Genomic DNA, 19804 nt, shown 5'->3' with positions numbered 1-19804 from the left:
CTCATTTTTGTCGGTTTTGTCTAACGTAACGTCACCGGTACCGGTTTACACGCGTTAAGGACGAGAAGGCGGTTATTTCACTTTCAGTCGCTTTTTAAGAAGGAAGAGATGGAGCGGGTTCTGGTTTGTGGGGCTGGTCTTCACGCCGAGGGAAGGATGGATGAGTTTTACTCCGGAGTCGTTTCTGCAGCTGTGATTCAACCACGGGTGAGTTTACTGCACTTTCACCACAGTACCTAAAACCTCTGTTTGTTATGAGACATCCGTATCAAACCGTCATCTTTTGTTGTCACCTCGATCGGAATCAATGAACATCATTTGTTTCATGCTAAGTTTACACGATTAATTAACATGACACGCTGAAGATGATCATGTATTTTTCCTTTTCTAGTCTATACTGTCCCATGTCGAAACGTGGTATCTACTCGCAAAATAGTTATTTTCCTGCCTTACGTTCTTTATTTTTGATAAACGCATTTTATTTGATCCAGTTTATGTGATCCATCCTTGACGTTTTGAAATATGTGGCTTTGCTGTAGCCTATTTCCAGGAAATCATATTTATTTATTTATTTTTTTACTTTATCCTTCTTGATCATGTTCCTGATCGTTTGTGTTCTGATGTCCAGAAGCCTATCCTATAAAAGAGAAAGTTCTCCTCAATGATGGAAAAGATTACCTTGATAATAACATGAGACCTTCTGGAGTTGTCTGCAGGGAAAGTAAGACACAAGGTATGGTGAACATATTTTGATGTCCAGCTGAAGACTATAACTGTTTTGAATTTAACGTGTGCACACAATGAGGAAAAAAAGACTGCTGCAATTCATCCGCTGCCCTGGGCTGTTTTGTTTTGGTTGAGATATTAGTACATGATGAAATGGTTTAGGATTAATACTTTTCTGTCTCTCTCTCTCTCTCTCTCTCAAGGAGCGTTATTTCCCATGGTTTGGCTGACCAAAACGTTGTAGCTTGTTTCCTTCTTGTGTAATACTTTTTTTTTTTTTCCTCTCCAAACCAAGACTTTAATTCGTCTTTACTAGATTCAGCTTAGATTCATCTGAACCAAACAAATCCTCAATAAAAGATTTGTAATGATTCTGCATTACAACATTTGATTGCTTAAAATACCTGTAAATAGAATAAAATCATGACCGGTGTACTTTTTTTTTTTTTTTTTGATTCATGCATTTCTCTGCAGTGAGGGTATTTTCGGCAATCTCCAATTTTGTTGTGTTTTTATTTTAGGATGAAAAAAGACTCTGTTTTCATGCTCTATTGGCTTTTACGGCGTGGCCGATAGTTCAATTCGTCTGTATCAGACTTGGCCAGGAATCCCCTGGAAGAATAAATCGTTCCGTGTTCATGGTCTCGCATTATAACTGTGTTATGTGTCGAGCGGATGATCATTTCATTACTTTTGCTTCGCTTTGGGCAGCACTAAAGAGATTAGGCGCGCATGGCAAGCTAAAGGTTTTACATTTACCAGGAACTTGAAAAATGTGAAGGGCTTTAAATAAATGCTTTATTAATGATGCCAGATCTTGCTCTCTAATCATCGGCTCTAAGTGATCTCTCACCCTTTGAAAAGCTCTAATGCCATCGAATCTGTCAATCAAGTTTGTTTGCCAGCTTGTATGTTTGTGGTGTTTTAAAAATACACAGCTGAAGCTGAACTAAATGCAGGTCGATCTGATGCTTTTGGCCTTTTCCCTGCTTTTTCTTATTTTTAAACACCGTCTAAAGTAGTTAGGGTTTGGTTCGGTATTCCAAACGAATATTAACGGTTTAGTTTAATTGCTTTTGACGTTGTTGCTCCTCATTGTTTCTGTGTTAAACTTACACAAGCGTCTGAACTCTCTGTCCATGCGTTCGTTCACAGGTGTCTCTTGATTCTCTCTGTTGACTTTGAGCTGATTCGGTGTATGCTGCCAGCTTTGTTGCAGTGCTGTAAATCACTAGAGTGACAAGTTATTTTTATTGGCCATTTAATACTCCGAAAAGTTCCTTTCAACAAACGCTTCAGTGACTGTCAAATCAATTTTCGTGTTCATGTAAATGTCTTGAAAGCATTATACCGCTCGTGCTATTTGTATTGCTGTGGTTTAGGTCCGCTCTTAAAGTTAATTGAATGTGATGATGATCGTGTTGACAGGGACAGTAAAATAGGACTTTAAGGTTCCCGTTGACTCTGGCTTTAACCGTTTAAAAAGAACCGACCTCACGTATTGGGCCTTCATGCATAAAACCCAAGATTCCATAAACTTTTATGGAATGCTGGGAAATATGATCTGAGAGCAACAAGAACGCTGTGGGGGATCATCAGATATTTTCACTGCAGCAAGCCTGAAACGCTTCGCTTCTGTACGCAGTTATTTGTGTGCTGTGCTTTATAGGTGAAACTCTATATTTAGATTTGTCTCTTTTTAGCTTTTCTTCCTCCACATCTCTGAGAAAGCAAACATTTACATTTTAAGATTTATTTACAGTCAGCGAAGTTAAAGGAGCTGAGGTTTGGAAACCTGATTGGAAATGCAGGGGAACAGTTTTTTAAATGTGGCTGAAGGCTTTTAACAAAGGCTCAGGGCTGATGCAGATTCCTTTTAAAACACTAATTAACTTTGTACCATTGTCAGCTTTTCAACTTTTTAATTCCCCCAGTTCCTTATAAATTTAACAGGATATTTTTTTTACAAAGCACTTGCATAATGTTTTACTGCATAACCTCTCTCTCTCTCTCTCTCTCTCTCTCTCTCTCTCTCTCTCTCTCTCTCTCTCTCTCTCTCTCTCTATATATATATATATATATATATATATGTATATATATATGTATATATATATATATATATATATATATATGTATATATATGTATATATATATATATATATATATGTATATATATATATATATATATATATATATATATATATATATATATATATATATATATATATATATGTATGTATATATGTATATAATGCATACAGACACTGCATAACTTCTATATATATATATATATTTTTTTTTACTTGACATATAATAGGTGAATAGTTCCATATATTTGTGGAATAGAGATGACTGAATTGGTTGCAATTTAAGTCAAAATATTTTAGATTTTTTTATTTATTTATTTTTTTTAAAGCATAGGCTATACCTCCAATTCATATTGCTTTAGCCTAACTTGTATTTCACCCAGAGTATTGCATTACGTTTAATCAATTTTCACCAGTTGGTTTTCATACTTACATCCATAATTTACTTGACCAGAACCAGAATAGATTTATTGAAATGTATGAAATGCAAGTCACAACCGAGGTTTCATCTCCTCAAACGCCAGGCCTTGGCTGTCGTGTGGAGTGTGTGAGTCCTGCTCCACGTACTGTCCGTCCGCCCACCGTGTTCAGTAGAGGAGCTCTGTCCATGTCTGGTGGTTTGGATTCAACCACTGTCATTTCAGTGGAATTTCCTGGCTTCAGAGTTCAGCTGAGTTTTCTCACAGATTTGCACTTGCTTGTAAATGTTTGGACTGACGGGGTGGCAGTGCGGTCGGCTTTAGTTCTTCAGAGATGTGTCCTTCCGTCAGTGCTTTAATAACAGTCGGTAACGTGAGACGCCCAGTGTTCCCAGTGAGACACAAGTCCACGTATCCAGACATCTTCCATCACTACTCCAAAAAAAAAAGTAGTGGCACCACAACATGGCCAGTGGACCACTGTGGAGCTCCCATATACTATGACATTTATACAGTTATACGTTTGTGCTATGTGTCCTTATGAAGTTGTATGGAAAATTCAATTCATAAACATTAGTTAATAATGTAAACTGCAGCACTTGTGAACCTTTTTAATTTGCGGTATTTAATTAATTTGATATTACAACGTAAAATTACTACATTTTAATGTTTTTATTCATTTATTAATGCACATTAATATGAAAAAATGTAATTTAAAAAAAGATTTAACTCTAACTTGTAGAATGTAGTTAAAGACTTCTATTCACAGCCAATATTCCTTTACGCATACTTAAAAATAAAAGAGTACAGATCATCACATACACAGTGCCTCATCATAAGCTTTTAAATGTCAGCTGAACCCTACAATTGACAAATGATCAACTTGACAAACTACCCAGTGATGGCAGTTTCCACTCTCTGCAGGCACCAGTTCTGTACATCCGGGGGGATGGCAATATTTCACATAATGAATACATGTCACGTAACCAAATAGGGTTTTCTTTTTAAGTTATGCTAGTTTGCTCTTATATTATACAAAACATAAGTACTGAATATGAAAAAAATAGAAAAAAATAATATTTTATATTTCTTCATGATTTCACACAGCCATTCTTAGGTGTATGTGGTTTTTTTTTTTTTTTTTTTTTTTTTTTTGTCTGTTTCCTGCGGTAATAGATTTACTAGCATTTTGAACTCTGGCACTCCTAATAATATTTATTGTTTTTCCTTCAATTTTTAAAAATCTTCTGCTCTAGCTTCATTCTATCAATACTACTCCACTTATGCCTGTTATTAGCTTTTGAATGATAAACTAGTACCGCTTTTTCCTCTTTGTATAAATGGCTATATGTAAATGTGGTACGCGATACCATTCGTCTTTTCAAGGCTGTGTGTCTCATCATTCATTATTTTATATTTAGTAAGGAGAGATGGATGGCCCTGCTAGTTTAGCTCGAATCCAGTCTTTGTACTTCAAAGATGTCTGGCTTGTTGAAAGTGGCAGAGTTGAAAATGACACAAACCTTAACATCATAGTTAGTTACGTCTTTTCCCTCCGCTCAGTTAACAGCTGCCAGACACCTGCCGCAAACTAATAAATCAGAGTAATTGCAAAACAGATTCGTTTGTCACTTTTTTTTTTTTTCATGCCCGTTCTGGAGACAATAAACATGCCAGCCACAAGCTCGGCCAACAACTTACACAACGTTACGGAGCATGATTAAAACAGCCATATGAAAACCTAATTTTCATTTGTTTAATAAATCTTAATAGTGTCGTGCCGCGGCGCATTTTATAACGTATGTTTGTTCTAAAATAGAAGTGCTCTGAAAATGAAGACAGAAGTATTTATTGCTAAATAAGTACTCATTTCCCAGTCAGATTACACAGCTGTGTTTAGCAATCTTTGGGGATATTAAAATGAAAGAATTCCTTAAATGGAATCATATGGTTTTCTTATGAGTTTGCTCCAATTTCATTAGCAATTTCCCTTAAAACTCTAACATAACTCTAAAATTTTTTTAAATGCAATAATTGGCAGGTTTTTTCCATTCAGAAAAACTCAGAAAATTGCTGAAGAAAAAAAGTTATAAAACACAACTTAAAGAGAGTTCACCCAAAAATTTGAATATTTTTGTCATGTACTCACCCTCATGTCGTTCTTTCCATAAAAGATTATATTTTGACTAATGCTGTTAATCAAACAGTTCATGGTCTTCAAAAATCTGAGACTGTTTGGTTCTTCAAAAAAATTTCATTTTTGGGTGAACTATTCCCTTGAAGGTGCGCTTTTTCTTCTAAAAAACTGAATAAAACTGATTTTAGCTGTGGTGTTTAATATGTGCACAATTTGAGTGGAAGGAATTTTAAAGACCTCTGGTAAAGTCTGAACGGTATTAAATAACTTCAAGAGTGGCGTATGGTGTTTTCTCCCTTATGTTCTTCAACCAACAACACTTTAGTGAACCACTACTTGACAAAACAGTCTGATAAAAAGGTTAATTGAGTGCAAAATGTGAAGACTCTGCGTGATCAGTCAATCGTATTATACCAATAACTCTAATCAATCCATTAGCCCTGCCGTAACTTATGTGCTCCCTCGGCTATGTAGAGATTTCTTATTATTTTAATATGCTCGTTTGTTTTCCTTATTTTCTGTGGGTAACCAAACGCATTTGTTGTAATGAACCTTGAAACTTCACAACGATGAGGCGTTCGCATTCTACATGTCAACAAAATTTAATATATTTGTTCTTTTTCTGTGTGTGTTTAATTGGTCATAAATTTAGACTCTGATTTGTGGTTTTTAGAGTTATGCAAGACATATTTTTGATTATTCTGTCAGACATTTAGTCATTATAATTTACTAATTAGATTCCTCACCACTTGTTCTGCAAAAGAAAACCACTGTGACCCATTACTAAATATGGTTCTATTTAAATAACACATTTACTGTAAGGAGGCATGGCCTTAAACCACCAAAAATGAGTAGCATGGCACTCACTTTACCCTGCCAGCTCAATCATGGCAGGACATCACTAGATCACTTGAGCGAATGTGTGCGGAGTGTTAAAGCGTGCATGAATTCAGCACAGAAGTGTGAGTGTTGGACAGGAGAGACCTCTTGAAGACCCTTCCCCACTGTTCCAGGCCTGCTTCTCATTAGCTGAGGGATGTGGTACATTAGGATCTCGGGTTTGGTACTAGATCTCTGCATCCTGTTTCCAAGCAATATGTCAGGATACAAATGTCTCTCTGTTCATCTTTACTGGGTCTGAGCACTGCTACCTGCACCCTCAAAGAGAAGAAAAACACACACCGTAATCAAGCCAGATTCACGAGAGGACTGACCGTTTTTATTGAACCATATTGGCTACTAATGCAGCGATTCTGACCTCGGCGGTCTGCAAGCTTTCAGCGGCGGTGGATGTGACCCTTGAGGTGGTTAGCTGGTATGGTCTGTTAAGAAGAGGAACTGCAGTAACACAGGCGTTCTTGTGCAGTTAAGTTTATGGTTTAAAGAGAAGTTCATGCTGACCGAGATTCAGGGTGACAAATAGTTTGTTTTATTTTCTGTTTGAGACTCATTTGATCACTGCCAGTGTGAATGCAGCTATTGTGAAGAACAGGTAGTACAAAATTACCAAGACTCAAATCTATTAATAGATTCACTATTAATTAAAGCATTTTGTGTGTGTGTGTGCATGCATTTCTAGCAGACATAGTCGTATATGATTAGCAAAGATGATTCCTCACCACTTTTTCTGTAATGAGAAACCACTGCATTGTAACGTATTACTAAATCTGTTTCCGTTTAAAAGTTTTCTTTTGTAAGGAGACATGGCAGTAAGATGATGCATTTATTTAGTGATGTATGTATTTTAATGTATTGTTGAACAGTGTATTACTGTTTAAAATAACTATTTTCTATTTTTAATATATTAACGCTTATTTATTAGTGTTATAACACACCTGTATCACTCGGTCACATAATCCTTGGAAATTATTTTGAAATGCTGTTTTGCTGCTCATTATCAATGTTGCAAAAACGTTTTGCTTCTTAATATTTATGTGGAAACTCTGATACATGTTTTTCAGGATTCTTTAATAAATGGAAAGTTAAATTATTTTAAATAATAAAAGTTTATTTCTATCTCATGATCTTTTTAATGTATTTTTGATTACTAAAACATAAAATAATTGTCTAATAACCCCAAATCTTTGAATAGGACTTTTTTACTTCTTGATTATTGTAATCATTGCATTGATGATAATTGCTACCTATCATTTTTCCCTTTGTAGTAAACAGTGACTGGTGAAAGGACTGAACAGTGCTTTGCATCCTGGAACAGTTTAGATGATGGAAAAAGCAAACCCCTGCTTCTCAGTCGACCTGCATTCATCCTCAACATGCACCGGTTCCTCTCGAGGTCTTCTAGAAACGCACTTGATCTGATATCTCTTGAATTGACTGCACGGATTCATTCATTTCTCTGTTCTTTCCAGGTACCTTGTGAATCATCGCAGCTGCGTCACTGCTAACGTTTGCGACCCTGAATAACTTCTACAGTGTCCGTTTGAAGATCCGCTTTCAGAAGGAAGGTAACTTGGAGAAAATGAGGCCTACTGGTCTAAGTCCAGCGGTTGCACAGCTGGAGCAGTGTGGTTTTGTCGACGACGATGAAAAGTGCCTGTCCTCTTTAAACCAAGCTGTTCACATGGAGGCTCTGAAGATGTGTAGCTTGTCTGAGTCGCCTGTGTCGATAACAACAGATGATTTTGATTTGGTGTGTTCCACAGAAAGAGCCATTGTGTCGTATATCAGCAGCGTAAAGAGTGACTCGTCGGTTGTAGATAACCTATCGCACGTTAGCGACACGTTGTCCCCTTCCTTATTCTGCTCTTCCCTGTCCACGTCATCTTTCAGTGCCTTCTCTCCATCCTTCTCTTCCCCTTCCTCCAGCCACTCGTCTGGCTCAATATCAGAGCTGTGTTTGACCTCTCCGTCTCTCTCAGCTCTCTGCGGTCCACCCGAGGCCCAGGATCTTCTCTACAGTTGCACATCGCAGAAACCTCCAGAAGGATGTTTGTATCCCAAGTCTCCTAAACAAGAAGCTGTTGCCGAATTCCATCTTTGCAACAAGAAGCTTCTGCTCAAGGAGGAGCTCCTTCAGTATCTGTGCACCGACGCAGCCAAAAAAGAAACCCAGCATCTTAACCTTCACAATACTCAGACGGACGTATCAGAAAAGCTCCCTACGCTGCAGCAGCTGAAGAATGACCTGGGACTGAGCAGTCTTCCTGGAGCTGAGGGAATGAATGAACACTTGAGTGAAGAACAGCCGTGCAGATGGATGGATTGTAGGGCTACCTATGGGCTGAAAGAAGAACTGGTGAGGCATATAGAGAAAGTGCACATAGATCAGAGAAAAGGAGAGGAGTTTACCTGCTTCTGGGCAGGATGTGTTCGTCGGCACAAGCCCTTCAACGCTCGATACAAACTGCTCATTCATATGAGAGTCCATTCTGGTGAAAAGCCCAACAAATGCATGGTGAGTTCAGTCTTTATTTTTATACATACAGTCAGGTGAATTTACAATAATAGCATACTTCAATACTATACAACGATAGTATGCAGCATACAACGGGACATACAAAAAAAAATCTCAATTCCAAACATGTGACACCCAGGAAGTGACACAAATTGACCTGCATTTCAGGAAAAGGAATAGTTGTTGTTTTCTCATGGTGACCGCATTTTTACCAAAGTTATTTTAAGAAAAATAAAAAGATCTAATTTTTTTTTTCTATAATGCAAAATGTGAATTTATCAGTAACAGCAATCTAACATTTTGTTAGTATAATCTAACCATATACTGGCCACTGTTAATTTTAAATCTATTAAATACTGAATCTTCTGTTGTATATTTTCTATATTATAATTTAATATAATTTACAGGTTTTACCTAATTAAAAAAAATTCTAAATTGATGCTAAAGATGTAGTTACAAAAGTTTTTTAATTCTACAAAATGCTGTTTTGCCAACATATTTATAAATGAAAATAAAATATACTCGAGCAGAAAAAAGTTTGGTGTGCATAAGAGACTTTCTTTACACTTTGGTAGAGTGCATCACAATACTGTGCCAGACCCCGAAAGCAGGTGTTGTTTTACTCGTACGTATCATTTGTATCAATCAGTAAAAACTCAAGACATTTTTATTTCAAAACATGCCAGTTCTTTGAAGTAAGAGTTTGTAATTGAGAGAGACTGACATGTGGACTCAATCTTTCTCCACCTCCGAAGATGGATGCATTGCAGCTTTTTGAGATTTAGACATTTTAGTGTTGTTTATAGTTCACTTACAAATTGCCTTCGTGAAAGTTGCATAGAGACTGATATTATGCAATGATCAATTCAGTCAACTCCTTCCAAGGCAACTTTGAAGAAGGATTTTTAGTTTTAGCTTTTGTAGTATTCATTGCCTGGTTGGTTTTTAGGTATTCAACAAAGACGCTTGTAAGTCCCTTCATGCAGCGCAACGGAACAGCAAAATGTTCTCTAATTCGGTTAACGGAAATTGAATAATAATTGAATAATATATATTTTTAATTTGCTACATAGAATATAATAGATGGAAACGCACAAAGATATTATTGTAGGCAGGGATAGCTGTGTCCTAAAACTATAATAATTTAGTGCTTTGATGAAGCTGTGTTTCGTTTCATTCACCATGAGGAAATGTGTTTCTTTTTAATGATGCAAAATAGCCATGGGCTATTATTTAATCTATTTGCTGTTATTCTTTTTTTGTTTTGTTTTTTTCTATTTAAACCATGGTGGCCAGAGGACTATCATTTGGGAAGCATTTTGTCCTAAAAGAATGGATTTTTACAAATAAATGTAGTTGAATTCTACTTTGTAATTTGTAAAATCGCTCATGTTTTTTTTCATTAATATTTTTTATGTTTTTATATATTATATAAATTTTAAATCTGAGAGTATAGAGCATATTATACAGAAAGGGCAATTTGTCCGCTTTAACTCACTTAAGATGGTTGTTGTTTGTTTATTTATGCATTTATTTTTATTCATAACCCATTTGTAAGTGCGCTTGCACTAAAAAGTGTATTTGATTTGGATAAATGTGTCTGTAAATGAATAAAAAAATCTAAACGTCAACTCGGTTCATTTAAATTTTATAGTTTTAAATGCGTAAATATAAAGATGCTCAATGAAACCCTATTCATTTTTCATATAACCTCATCATGACATCACACCTGTGACCGCCAAAATGTGTTTTATAATTTTTCAGAATTGCTCCAACCAAAAGTCTGCATGACTGCGGCTGCCACCTTGAATCAGCTGGGCTTATTACTGACTCCCTCACTGGCCTCTCTCCAACTCAAACATCTTAGCAGAGCCTTGTTCTAACAGGAACCAGCTTTGAACATGTCTGTTTAATAAACTTTGTAGAGTGGCATGTGTGTCTGTTTGTGGATCTTCAGAACAATCCTCATAAATGTGCATGGATTGACAACATGAATAGAATTTATAGTCGGTCCTAACTATAGTCGGATAACAGTTTTATGTGGCTTAATAGCTATAATTTCCCAACGTCATTTTGAGCTTAAGGCACTTACTTGCCCTCATGTCTTTCAAAACCACGTATGACTTTCTTTCTACACCAAGAGCAATTAATGATAACTGAACATGCAATCTGCTGTTTACTTTGAGAGTGAAAGTTGGCCGCAGCTCAGCTTCCATGCAAGATTTTAAATGAATGAAAGTGTTCATCTTTTTAGAAGCAGCTTAGACTTTATTTATGATGCTGTTTTCTTTGGTCGCTTTTGAGCTTGATGGCCTCTTTTTTTTTTTTTTTTTTTTTTTACTTTCAACATTCTTCAGAGGTTTTTCTTTTGTATTCTATGGAAAAAAGAAAATCATATGGGTTTGTAACAACATGAGTGTGACCTTTTTTGGATGAACTACTGTTCGTTTTTGTTAAATTCTGTTTTTAACATCTTTGCGTTACATAACTGTCACTGTGGAAAAAAAACATTTCCTGCTCCAAAACTGGTATCATTTCGAGTTTTAAAAAAGATCCATGGAAAACATGTCATGCCACCACTTTCTTACTTTCTATCATGCATAACTTTGTAACAGACAAGTCATGTCTTCTAGTTGTTGTTGTTTGTTTTTTGAGGAGATAAGTAGGCAGTAAGTAAAAAAACCCTTCTTCTTTGTTTCATATCTTCTCTTCTAATCAATTGAATTTGCACGTGTTGATCCCTGCTTACTTACAAAGCATGCTGTACTCTCCTCCCCGAAAGCATATTGTAATTTGCATGTGAATATACATGCGCTTGCGTATGATTATTGGCTTTTTTCCTCATGTGCACATATGGGTGTTTTCTTGTAGTTTGAAGGCTGCAGTAAGGCATTTTCTCGTCTGGAGAACCTGAAGATCCACCTACGCAGCCACACCGGAGAGAAGCCCTACATTTGCCAGCATCCTGGCTGTCTCAAGGCCTTCAGCAACTCTAGTGATCGAGCCAAACACCAGCGCACACACCTGGACACGGTACTACCGTTCTTATGACTCCATCAAAAAATGCACTGACGAAAATTGTACAGTTGGATCCAAAAGTCTGTTAAACAATTAATCATGATTAATCGCATCCACAATAAATTTATTATTTTTTTATTTTTTTGTGTGTATGTGTGCTGTGTATATTTTTATGTATACATAAATACACACATACATGCATACATTTCAGTATATATTTATAATATAAATTATATGAATATAAATGACATGTATAGACATATAAATACATGTAAATATTTACAAATATATACTGTGTGTGTGTATTCCTATATACATAATAAATATACACAAAACAAATCAAAAACATTATTTTGGATGCAATTTAAGCATGATGAATAGTTTGGCAGCACTAATATATTCGTATTCACACAATTATTTAGTTCACTTTTCTCCATTTTAGGTCACTAATTAAACCAAGATTTTCTAAACGTTCCTTTAACTAATTATAAATATGCAAAATACACATTTTTCCCTAATGGTTCTAGTACCCCACTGTAAATATAGCTGGGGTATAAAAGCAGGGAATTAACGCTTAAACCTACTCTGCGAAAGGTATACACCACTAATGAAAACAAATAAGCCAGGGAAGCTTACTTGTCACTTTTTCCAGACAAAGTAGTCGTAATAACAGGGTTATATTTACACTAAATTCAGAGGAAGGAGTTATAGTCTGGAACACCGGTGAGCTCTCCTTTCACTTTAATGACTCGAGAGGAAAAAAAAAAAGAGGCACTTCAGCGACTAGAAGCTCTGGCTGCACATCTCCGTCCACAGCTCTCATGCCAGCCTGTAAAGCTGGGTAACAACCAGCCTGAGAGGGATATCTGTTTCCTCAGGACACTTAAGTCAACAGAGCTGATTTAGTCAAAGCAGGGTGGTTTCGTTCGCCGCTGTCAGTAAGCTTCTGATGGCAGCCGTCGCACTTTTAATTGTGCTAACCGTGCAAATGTCGTGATCCGTCACGTAGATGAGTGGAGCACATCTGTGGAAGTGCTTGAGCTGTTCTAATTATGTCACTCCGTTTTATTAATGCAGACTTTGGGAATGTTATCCAGCGAGGCATTTACTTTTCCTTCGCACCCTCCATCGCGGTCTCTAGCGCAGCTGAAACGTATGACGTAAGAAGTGCGTTTCTGGGGACGTGACATTATTGATTAGTCAGTGCGCTTTCAAGAATTTGTGTAGCTGGAGGTGACGTGTGCGGTTAGTATTTGAAGTGGACAGATGCAGCGATTTCATAATATTTACTGAATGGGTTTGTGTGTGTATCGCTCTGCACCTGTGTAATATCCTGTGGAGGGTTTGTTTTATGTAGCCATGTGAAGCATCTGAAAACCCCCTTTTTTCTTTTTTTTTTTTTTGAGAAAAGTCATGAACTGTCCTATACTTTTAGAAAGAGTGTAGAAAGTTAAGCATATTGTAAAATATTATTACGTTTGAAATGACTGTGATGCAAAACTGAATTTTCAGTATTATAACTTCTGTCTCACATGATTCTTCAGAAATAATATGCTTATATGGTGCTCAAGAAACATTTCTTATTCTTATCAGTGTGGAAAACCGTTGCACTACTTAATGTTTTTGTGGAGTACATGATGTATATATATATATATATATTTTTTCAATTATATGTTTATTTAAAATAGAAATCTTCTGCAACATTATTAATGTCTCAATTTAATGTACAGTAAATTTCTCAGCCACAAACCTTTGAACAGTTGTGTATTTTTCTAGTATTTATTTACTTTCTTATTCATTTTTATTCTTTTTATTATTATTTTAAAGCAGTGAAGTGTTTGTTAAAATATTATTATTATTACAATTAAAATATTGTTATAAATATTTGCATTATTTTCGTTGAAGTAGTCATATGATGCAACAAAAATGCTGACGTTTTATATATGTATATATATCATAAATAAAATAAATATCAATATCAAAATAAATGATTGAGAGTGGACCCCACAGACCATTTGAATTATTTGTCGCTTTGTGATATCTCAGATAATTTGACCTTCTTATGACAAGGCATATTTCTAAATATATTAATAGTTATTATGTTGAAACATTTCTTGTGTATTTGTTATGTACATTCTTCCTTGTTCATTACACATTTGAGTGACTAATTTACCTTCGTGTCTTTCGCTGTGCCTCTTGCTTCATTATTTTTACGTGGCACTTTTTGTAGAAACCGTATGCATGTCAGCTCCCAGGGTGCACCAAACGTTACACCGACCCCAGCTCGTTGCGCAAACACGTCAAGGTCCACTCCAGTAAAGCCCTGCAGGCCCAGGACAAGGTAACGATTTCAAGTGTTTGTTAGTTTTGTATCAAGAGACTCTCACAGCCACCAACAGCCTCGTTCGATAACTTAATAACCTAAAACAAAAAGACATGCACACGCAACATGCAACTAATTAGATGATCTTAATGACCTGATAAATGAAGTCACATCGTTTAATGCATTAACCTCATCAGTAATCTTCATCCCAGAGATCTTTGATGAAAAGGCCTATTGTTTTATGGGCTGTTCCTGCTTTCCAAACAAAGGAGAATGAAGGAGATCTTTGTGTATTCCCATGGCTTTGGCCTTCTAAGCAAGAACACATGTGTTCCCGTAATACAGTTAATAAGCAGTGCAGCGCTATTCCTCAAGAGGCCAGATGTGACATGCAAATAGCAAACATGCTCAGCAGCTCCACTGAATGCTCAAATGAATCAACAACAGAAAGTTGTTTCGACCTCAGTAAGATTTTGCCGCTCTCACGGTCATGCGGTGCATCCCTGCGGTAAGGCGAAATGCAATAAATGCGCCACATTGGAACATTTCTTTTAGTTGTATTCCATTGATTTTATATCCGTTTTTACACTATATTTATTGTTTTTGACTGCAGTTGAACCAAATCCATCTGTCACAGATCGTAGTCCAAATGCTTTTATTTTATTGTAGCCCAAAAACATTTTTGCAAATGTTTTCTGGTATCTCGACAGGTCCATCTACACAGTAAGGTGGAGCAGGAAGTTGTAGATGTGTGCCTTGGCTTGCAGCATCTCCACGGCTCTGCTCCTTCAGTACAGAGTCCAGACCATAGACGTCCTGCCTCCCTCAGTGAGATTCATCAGGAGGGTTTTACTGGTAGGTTTATTCCCAATAGCTTGCGGTCTATCCAGAGTTGGGCTTTTGACTTCGCAAGGCCTGTGAGGCATTTTGCCCGCTGTAAACCTGAAAGGTGTGCCAGATGTAAATGACCTGCATGTTGTGTTTTTGATAATGGTTCTGGCGTCGTCTTGACATCTGGCACCATCTGGATGGACATTCATGCTTGTCTTAGCTGGTCTTTTAAATTTGTAACGTACATATATTTTGTGGAAGACCCTATGTTTTGTTTGTTGTTTCTTTTTCTTTTAGATTATTATTATTATTATTATTATTATTATTTACAATTTTGAGTTTTTTTATAATTTTACAAATAAAATTTCACAAAAAATCTATAAAAATGTAAATTATAAATTAAATTATAATATTTACAGAATTTTACCTAAAAAATGACAAATGACACAAAAATATGTAAAATATTAATCCTGCACAAAAAATACATACGTGTGTGTGTGTGTGTGTGTGTGTGTGTGTATAACACAAATTCAAATAATTCTCTGCTAATAAATAACTGTAAATATAATAGTGAAACGGTAAATTAATTGTGGATTTTTAATTTAAAATTATTTATGTATTGAGATACATTACTCTTCAAAAGTATAGAGTGAATAATACTTAGAAAGAAATATCTTATGCTCGCTCAGGCTGCATTTATTTGATCAAAATGCTGTAAATACTGAAATTATGATTTTAAAGATGCTTTGTTGGATATAATTAATTTGCAAACAAATATTTTGTAATATTATAAATGCCTTTACTGGCTTTTGATCTCTCTAATACATTTTTCTTCCGAATTTCAGCTAAAACAAAATAAATACGTAAAATAAGTAAATAAAAACATTATACTGACCCCAGCGTTTTGAACGGTAGTGTAAAGAAACCCTAATGCTAGTGAAAGATGGCATTGTATAACCCTGCACACAAGCAGTCTGTATATAATCCCAGCCACTGTCCATTTTTAACCAGTGCACAGAAGAAATTATTTATATGTGCATGCCATTTAGCATTACAGATGTGTCCAGGGGAGCATGTGCTCAGACCAGTGAGCCCCGTCCACTCCCTTCCTCATTTCCCTATACCCATCATTTACACCACGCACTATTTCTGACATCAGCTGTTCCGACGAGCTCAAAAGAGCAGTGTTTGTGCAGTCACCGGGCACCCACCGTGGGCAAGCGGCCGCCCCACGCACGTCTCTCACACTCCAGAATATTTTCCATTCCAGCCGCTTTTCCTTCAGATGCTTGAGACGGAGTCAAGAAGCTGTCAGAAAGCGCAGGGCTCGTTTAGTCAACACCTGAAGTGAAAATCCATGAGGCAGTCTGCACTCATTTCCTTAGACTGCTCGCGATTTGTGGAAGGCAGACAGAAGCCACAGATATTTCGTCTGATTCTGACGAATAAGAAACAACTGTGCTTCACGTGAAGAATAACTGTGAGAGATGTTTAACATCAGTAAGCCAAGCTAAAAGCGTTATTCATTTTGGCCTTGATTAATCAGGAAGAATAAGAGAAATTAAACAGAAGTGTTATGACTTTCACTTCGCATTTAAAAGCACATTAAATGGTTGCAATTCTCTCAGCGAACCCAGATTATAAGTCTTTGTTTTGAAGTGCACAATTATTATGTGACTGTATATGCACTCATGTTTCTCTTTTTCTCGCAGCAAAATGTCTCATTAGGAAACATTTGTTTAATCATCTCCTAAAATCGCTTGGTTGCAACAAATAGTTTAACAAATGAAACGACATAGAATTATTAAAATGAATGTGTAAAGCATGGCTTAGATAACTTGATCTTAGATGTACAGTACCATTCAAATGTTGGTTGTTACATTGTTTTGGAAAAAAGTCTAGTGAGGCTTTATCTTGACAAATTATCTGATTAAAAAAAGCTGTAATATTGTGAAATAATATTCCAATTTCGTCTTTGTTGTTTTTCTATTTTAATATATGTTTAAATGTAATTTATTATTGTGCTTGTAAAGCAAATTTTGTAGCAGCCATTACTCCGGTCTGGTACATTTGATAACACTTTACAAGAAGATCCCATTTAGTACCATTAGTTAATTCTTTATCTAACATCAATTGACAATGAGTAATATTGTTACAATATTCATTCATCCTTGTAAGCATCATACAAATACAACTGTTCATTGTTCATGGAAAGTGTTACAAACATTTCCTATTGCCTTCAGTGTTGTTTGAGTTTGTATTGAAATCTTATACTTGATTGCAAGAGATTTAATCAAAGTATCCTTTGCTTTTCCGTTTAATTGCGTTGCTGTGGGATTACAGCATACCCAGAGGAGGAGTCCTGCAGCAGAGCCTTATCTCTGGAGTGTCCCAGCAGACACTGCAGCATGGATGAGCGCAGCATCAGCCTCCACAACCACCTGCACAATAACAAGCTCAATCAGCCGAGGTGAGGAGCAGCAGGCTGTCAGTGTAAGCATCACAATATATGACCAGGAACAGCATAATACTGCATAGGGCTCTCCACTCCGCACTTAACCCCTGGCAATAATAGGTAGAATACTTATAAAATATAATCTATTATTTAATTACACATTAAGTAAAAAAACACAAGAAGAGTACATTTAAACTTGATTACGTAATAAGATTCCAAAATAACTTTGGAATCTAACATTTTAATACATTTTCAAATATTCAGAATCAGATTACAGTTACTTTTTTATAGATTAAAATATGAAATATTTAAAATATGAAAAAAAATAATAATTATACATGTTATTCACACAGTAGCAGTAAATTATAATTTTTATTTTTCATATTTTAAATTTTCCTTTCTAAAACAGCCTACTGATTATATACATTAAGAAAGTCCAGTTTTGTGGACATCCACATATAGACTTATTTATGTTTATGAAGGATCAACTACTGATGAACACTTTCATTTTCATTTGAAATTTTTAACCATGTCTTTGGAAGGCTTTTGTCTCTTTGAAAAATGAGTGATAATCAATGAATTATAAATAATTTACTGGCGTAGTGTAAATAATAACGTAATCCTTACTGTAACCTGATTACGAGCTTTTTAAAATGTAATAGAATTAATCGACAAGTACGTAATCAGTTACTACACTGACCCTGGGTTATCGTCATTCCAAACCCAGATTTTAATCCCAGGTGATTTAAATGAGCACTTTACAGCCCTCCTCCGGTTAGCACCACTTTTTGTGGCGGTGCCAAACTTATTCAGTGTTAAATGATTTTGGTATCGGTGCTTAGCAACAGACACCTAATTGCATGCCCGGCGTTCACATGCTTTGGACAGTCACGGAGACGAAGTGTGTTTGTCATTTGCATGTGAGGGAAAGAAGTCTGGAGCTGGAGGGAAGAGGAGACTCATTCATTCCTGTTGTTAGCTTGTTAAGATTAATTGTTAAACCCAAGTATGAAACATGAGGATCCATATGCTCCACAGTTATTTCACACTGCTTTTGTGAGAAAAGCGGTGCACGTGGATTTAAAGTGTTAGTTCACACAAAAATGATCAATTACTCGCCCTCATGTCGTTCCAAACTATGAGACCTTCATTTTCGGAAACAAATTAGGATATTTTTGATGAAATCCGAGCTTTCTGACCGTCCCGTGGACAGCAACGTAACCAGAAACATAGTATTTTCGGTAAAATAGTCGTCCATGTGACATCAGTGGTTCAAACATAATTTACTGAAACTATGAGAATTATTTGTGTAATAATTAAATATGTAAAAATATATGAATGATGACTTTCAACAATTCTTCTCCTTTGCATCAGACACCATTACGGAGAATACAGCAATGCATGCAGAAGTGCTCTGGATAGTGGCAGAAGACGTGATTTAAAGAAGAATTGTTGAATAATGTTTTTTTTTTTTTTTTGTGCACTATAAATGTTCTCACAGCTTTGTTAAATTACTGTTGAACCACTGATGTCACATGGACTGTTCAACAGATGTCCTTACTATATTTCTGGGCCTGGGAACATTTCAGTCGCAATCCTACGTGCGCAGGACCAGAGCTCTTCATCCAAAATATCTTACCGCGCGTTCTGAAGTACAACGAAGGTCTTACAGGTTTTCCCTTTAAGTTTTGTATCCGGATGGCAGTGAACTTCAGTTTCAAACGTCACATTTTTCACATTGTCGTATTGAGATACGGAATGTCACGTGATGTGTTTCAGCAAACATACAGAATGGAAATATCTAGTTGGCTTCTCGGATACATATGGGAGCGATTTTATGTGACTCTAATTGGCTATTTGTCACTGACTGAAGGACTCCATCTGCGGTGCACATATATGCCTCGACCACAGCAGTTAGCAACATGTGCTTATGATGTGAAACATTAAAACAGCACAGCCCGTGCGATGGGAGCAAATCGTCCCTGCCCCGAGAATGAAGACATTATGAAGTGTGGCAACACGTGTTTCTTCAGTAGAAAAATATTATTATTATGCATTCGCATGGGTCTTTTTACAGCGTAACCCATAACCCAGTGTTACTGTTGCGCTGTCACGCAAATATGTGCCGATTGTGTGGGGGATTCGATCTGATCTGGATGTCTCGCATTAAGATGTTTGTACAATCTTATGCCACATGGACGATTCTGAGATCTTAGGGATTTTTATGTAGTTGCGGTCACTGTTGTGGTCGCTAAAATTCAGTTCTTGGGAATGGCTGTAACGATTCTTCTCATTATTTCATTTTTTTTATTGCCGTTCGTTAAAGCAGCGTATTGTTAAGCTGTCACTCACCACAAACAGGCAATGTTTGTTTCTGAACGTTTGCTTGTCCA

The 19804-nt window shown here is 36.2% G+C and overlaps 1 protein-coding gene across 3 annotated transcripts in view; it reads left to right on the top strand.

Annotated features, from left to right (window-relative positions):
• The first annotated feature begins 119 nt into the window (after nucleotides 1-119).
• Nucleotides 120-19804, top strand: part of LOC122328397 (zinc finger protein GLIS1) — a 25757-nt gene continuing 6072 nt past the window's right edge. For 2 of the 3 annotated variants that reach the window (XM_043224091.1, XM_043224076.1), the window contains exons 1-8: nucleotides 120-207; nucleotides 629-733; nucleotides 7535-7662; nucleotides 7739-8784; nucleotides 11656-11817; nucleotides 14033-14143; nucleotides 14836-14980; nucleotides 17300-17426. In XM_043224091.1, coding sequence (XP_043080026.1) covers nucleotides 7849-8784; nucleotides 11656-11817; nucleotides 14033-14143; nucleotides 14836-14980; nucleotides 17300-17426 — 1481 coding nt within the window. In that variant the 5' untranslated portion in view covers nucleotides 120-207; nucleotides 629-733; nucleotides 7535-7662; nucleotides 7739-7848. The remainder of the gene's footprint in view (nucleotides 208-628; nucleotides 734-7534; nucleotides 7663-7738; nucleotides 8785-11655; nucleotides 11818-14032; nucleotides 14144-14835; nucleotides 14981-17299; nucleotides 17427-19804) is intronic. The other variant, XM_043224084.1, reaches the window with a different exon arrangement.

This window comes from Puntigrus tetrazona, chromosome 2, assembly GCF_018831695.1.
Source record: "Puntigrus tetrazona isolate hp1 chromosome 2, ASM1883169v1, whole genome shotgun sequence".
Classification (NCBI taxonomy): domain Eukaryota; kingdom Metazoa; phylum Chordata; class Actinopteri; order Cypriniformes; family Cyprinidae; genus Puntigrus; species Puntigrus tetrazona.
The sequence above is the reverse complement of the archived record's forward strand: the minus strand, read 5'-3'. Positions and strand labels throughout refer to the sequence as shown.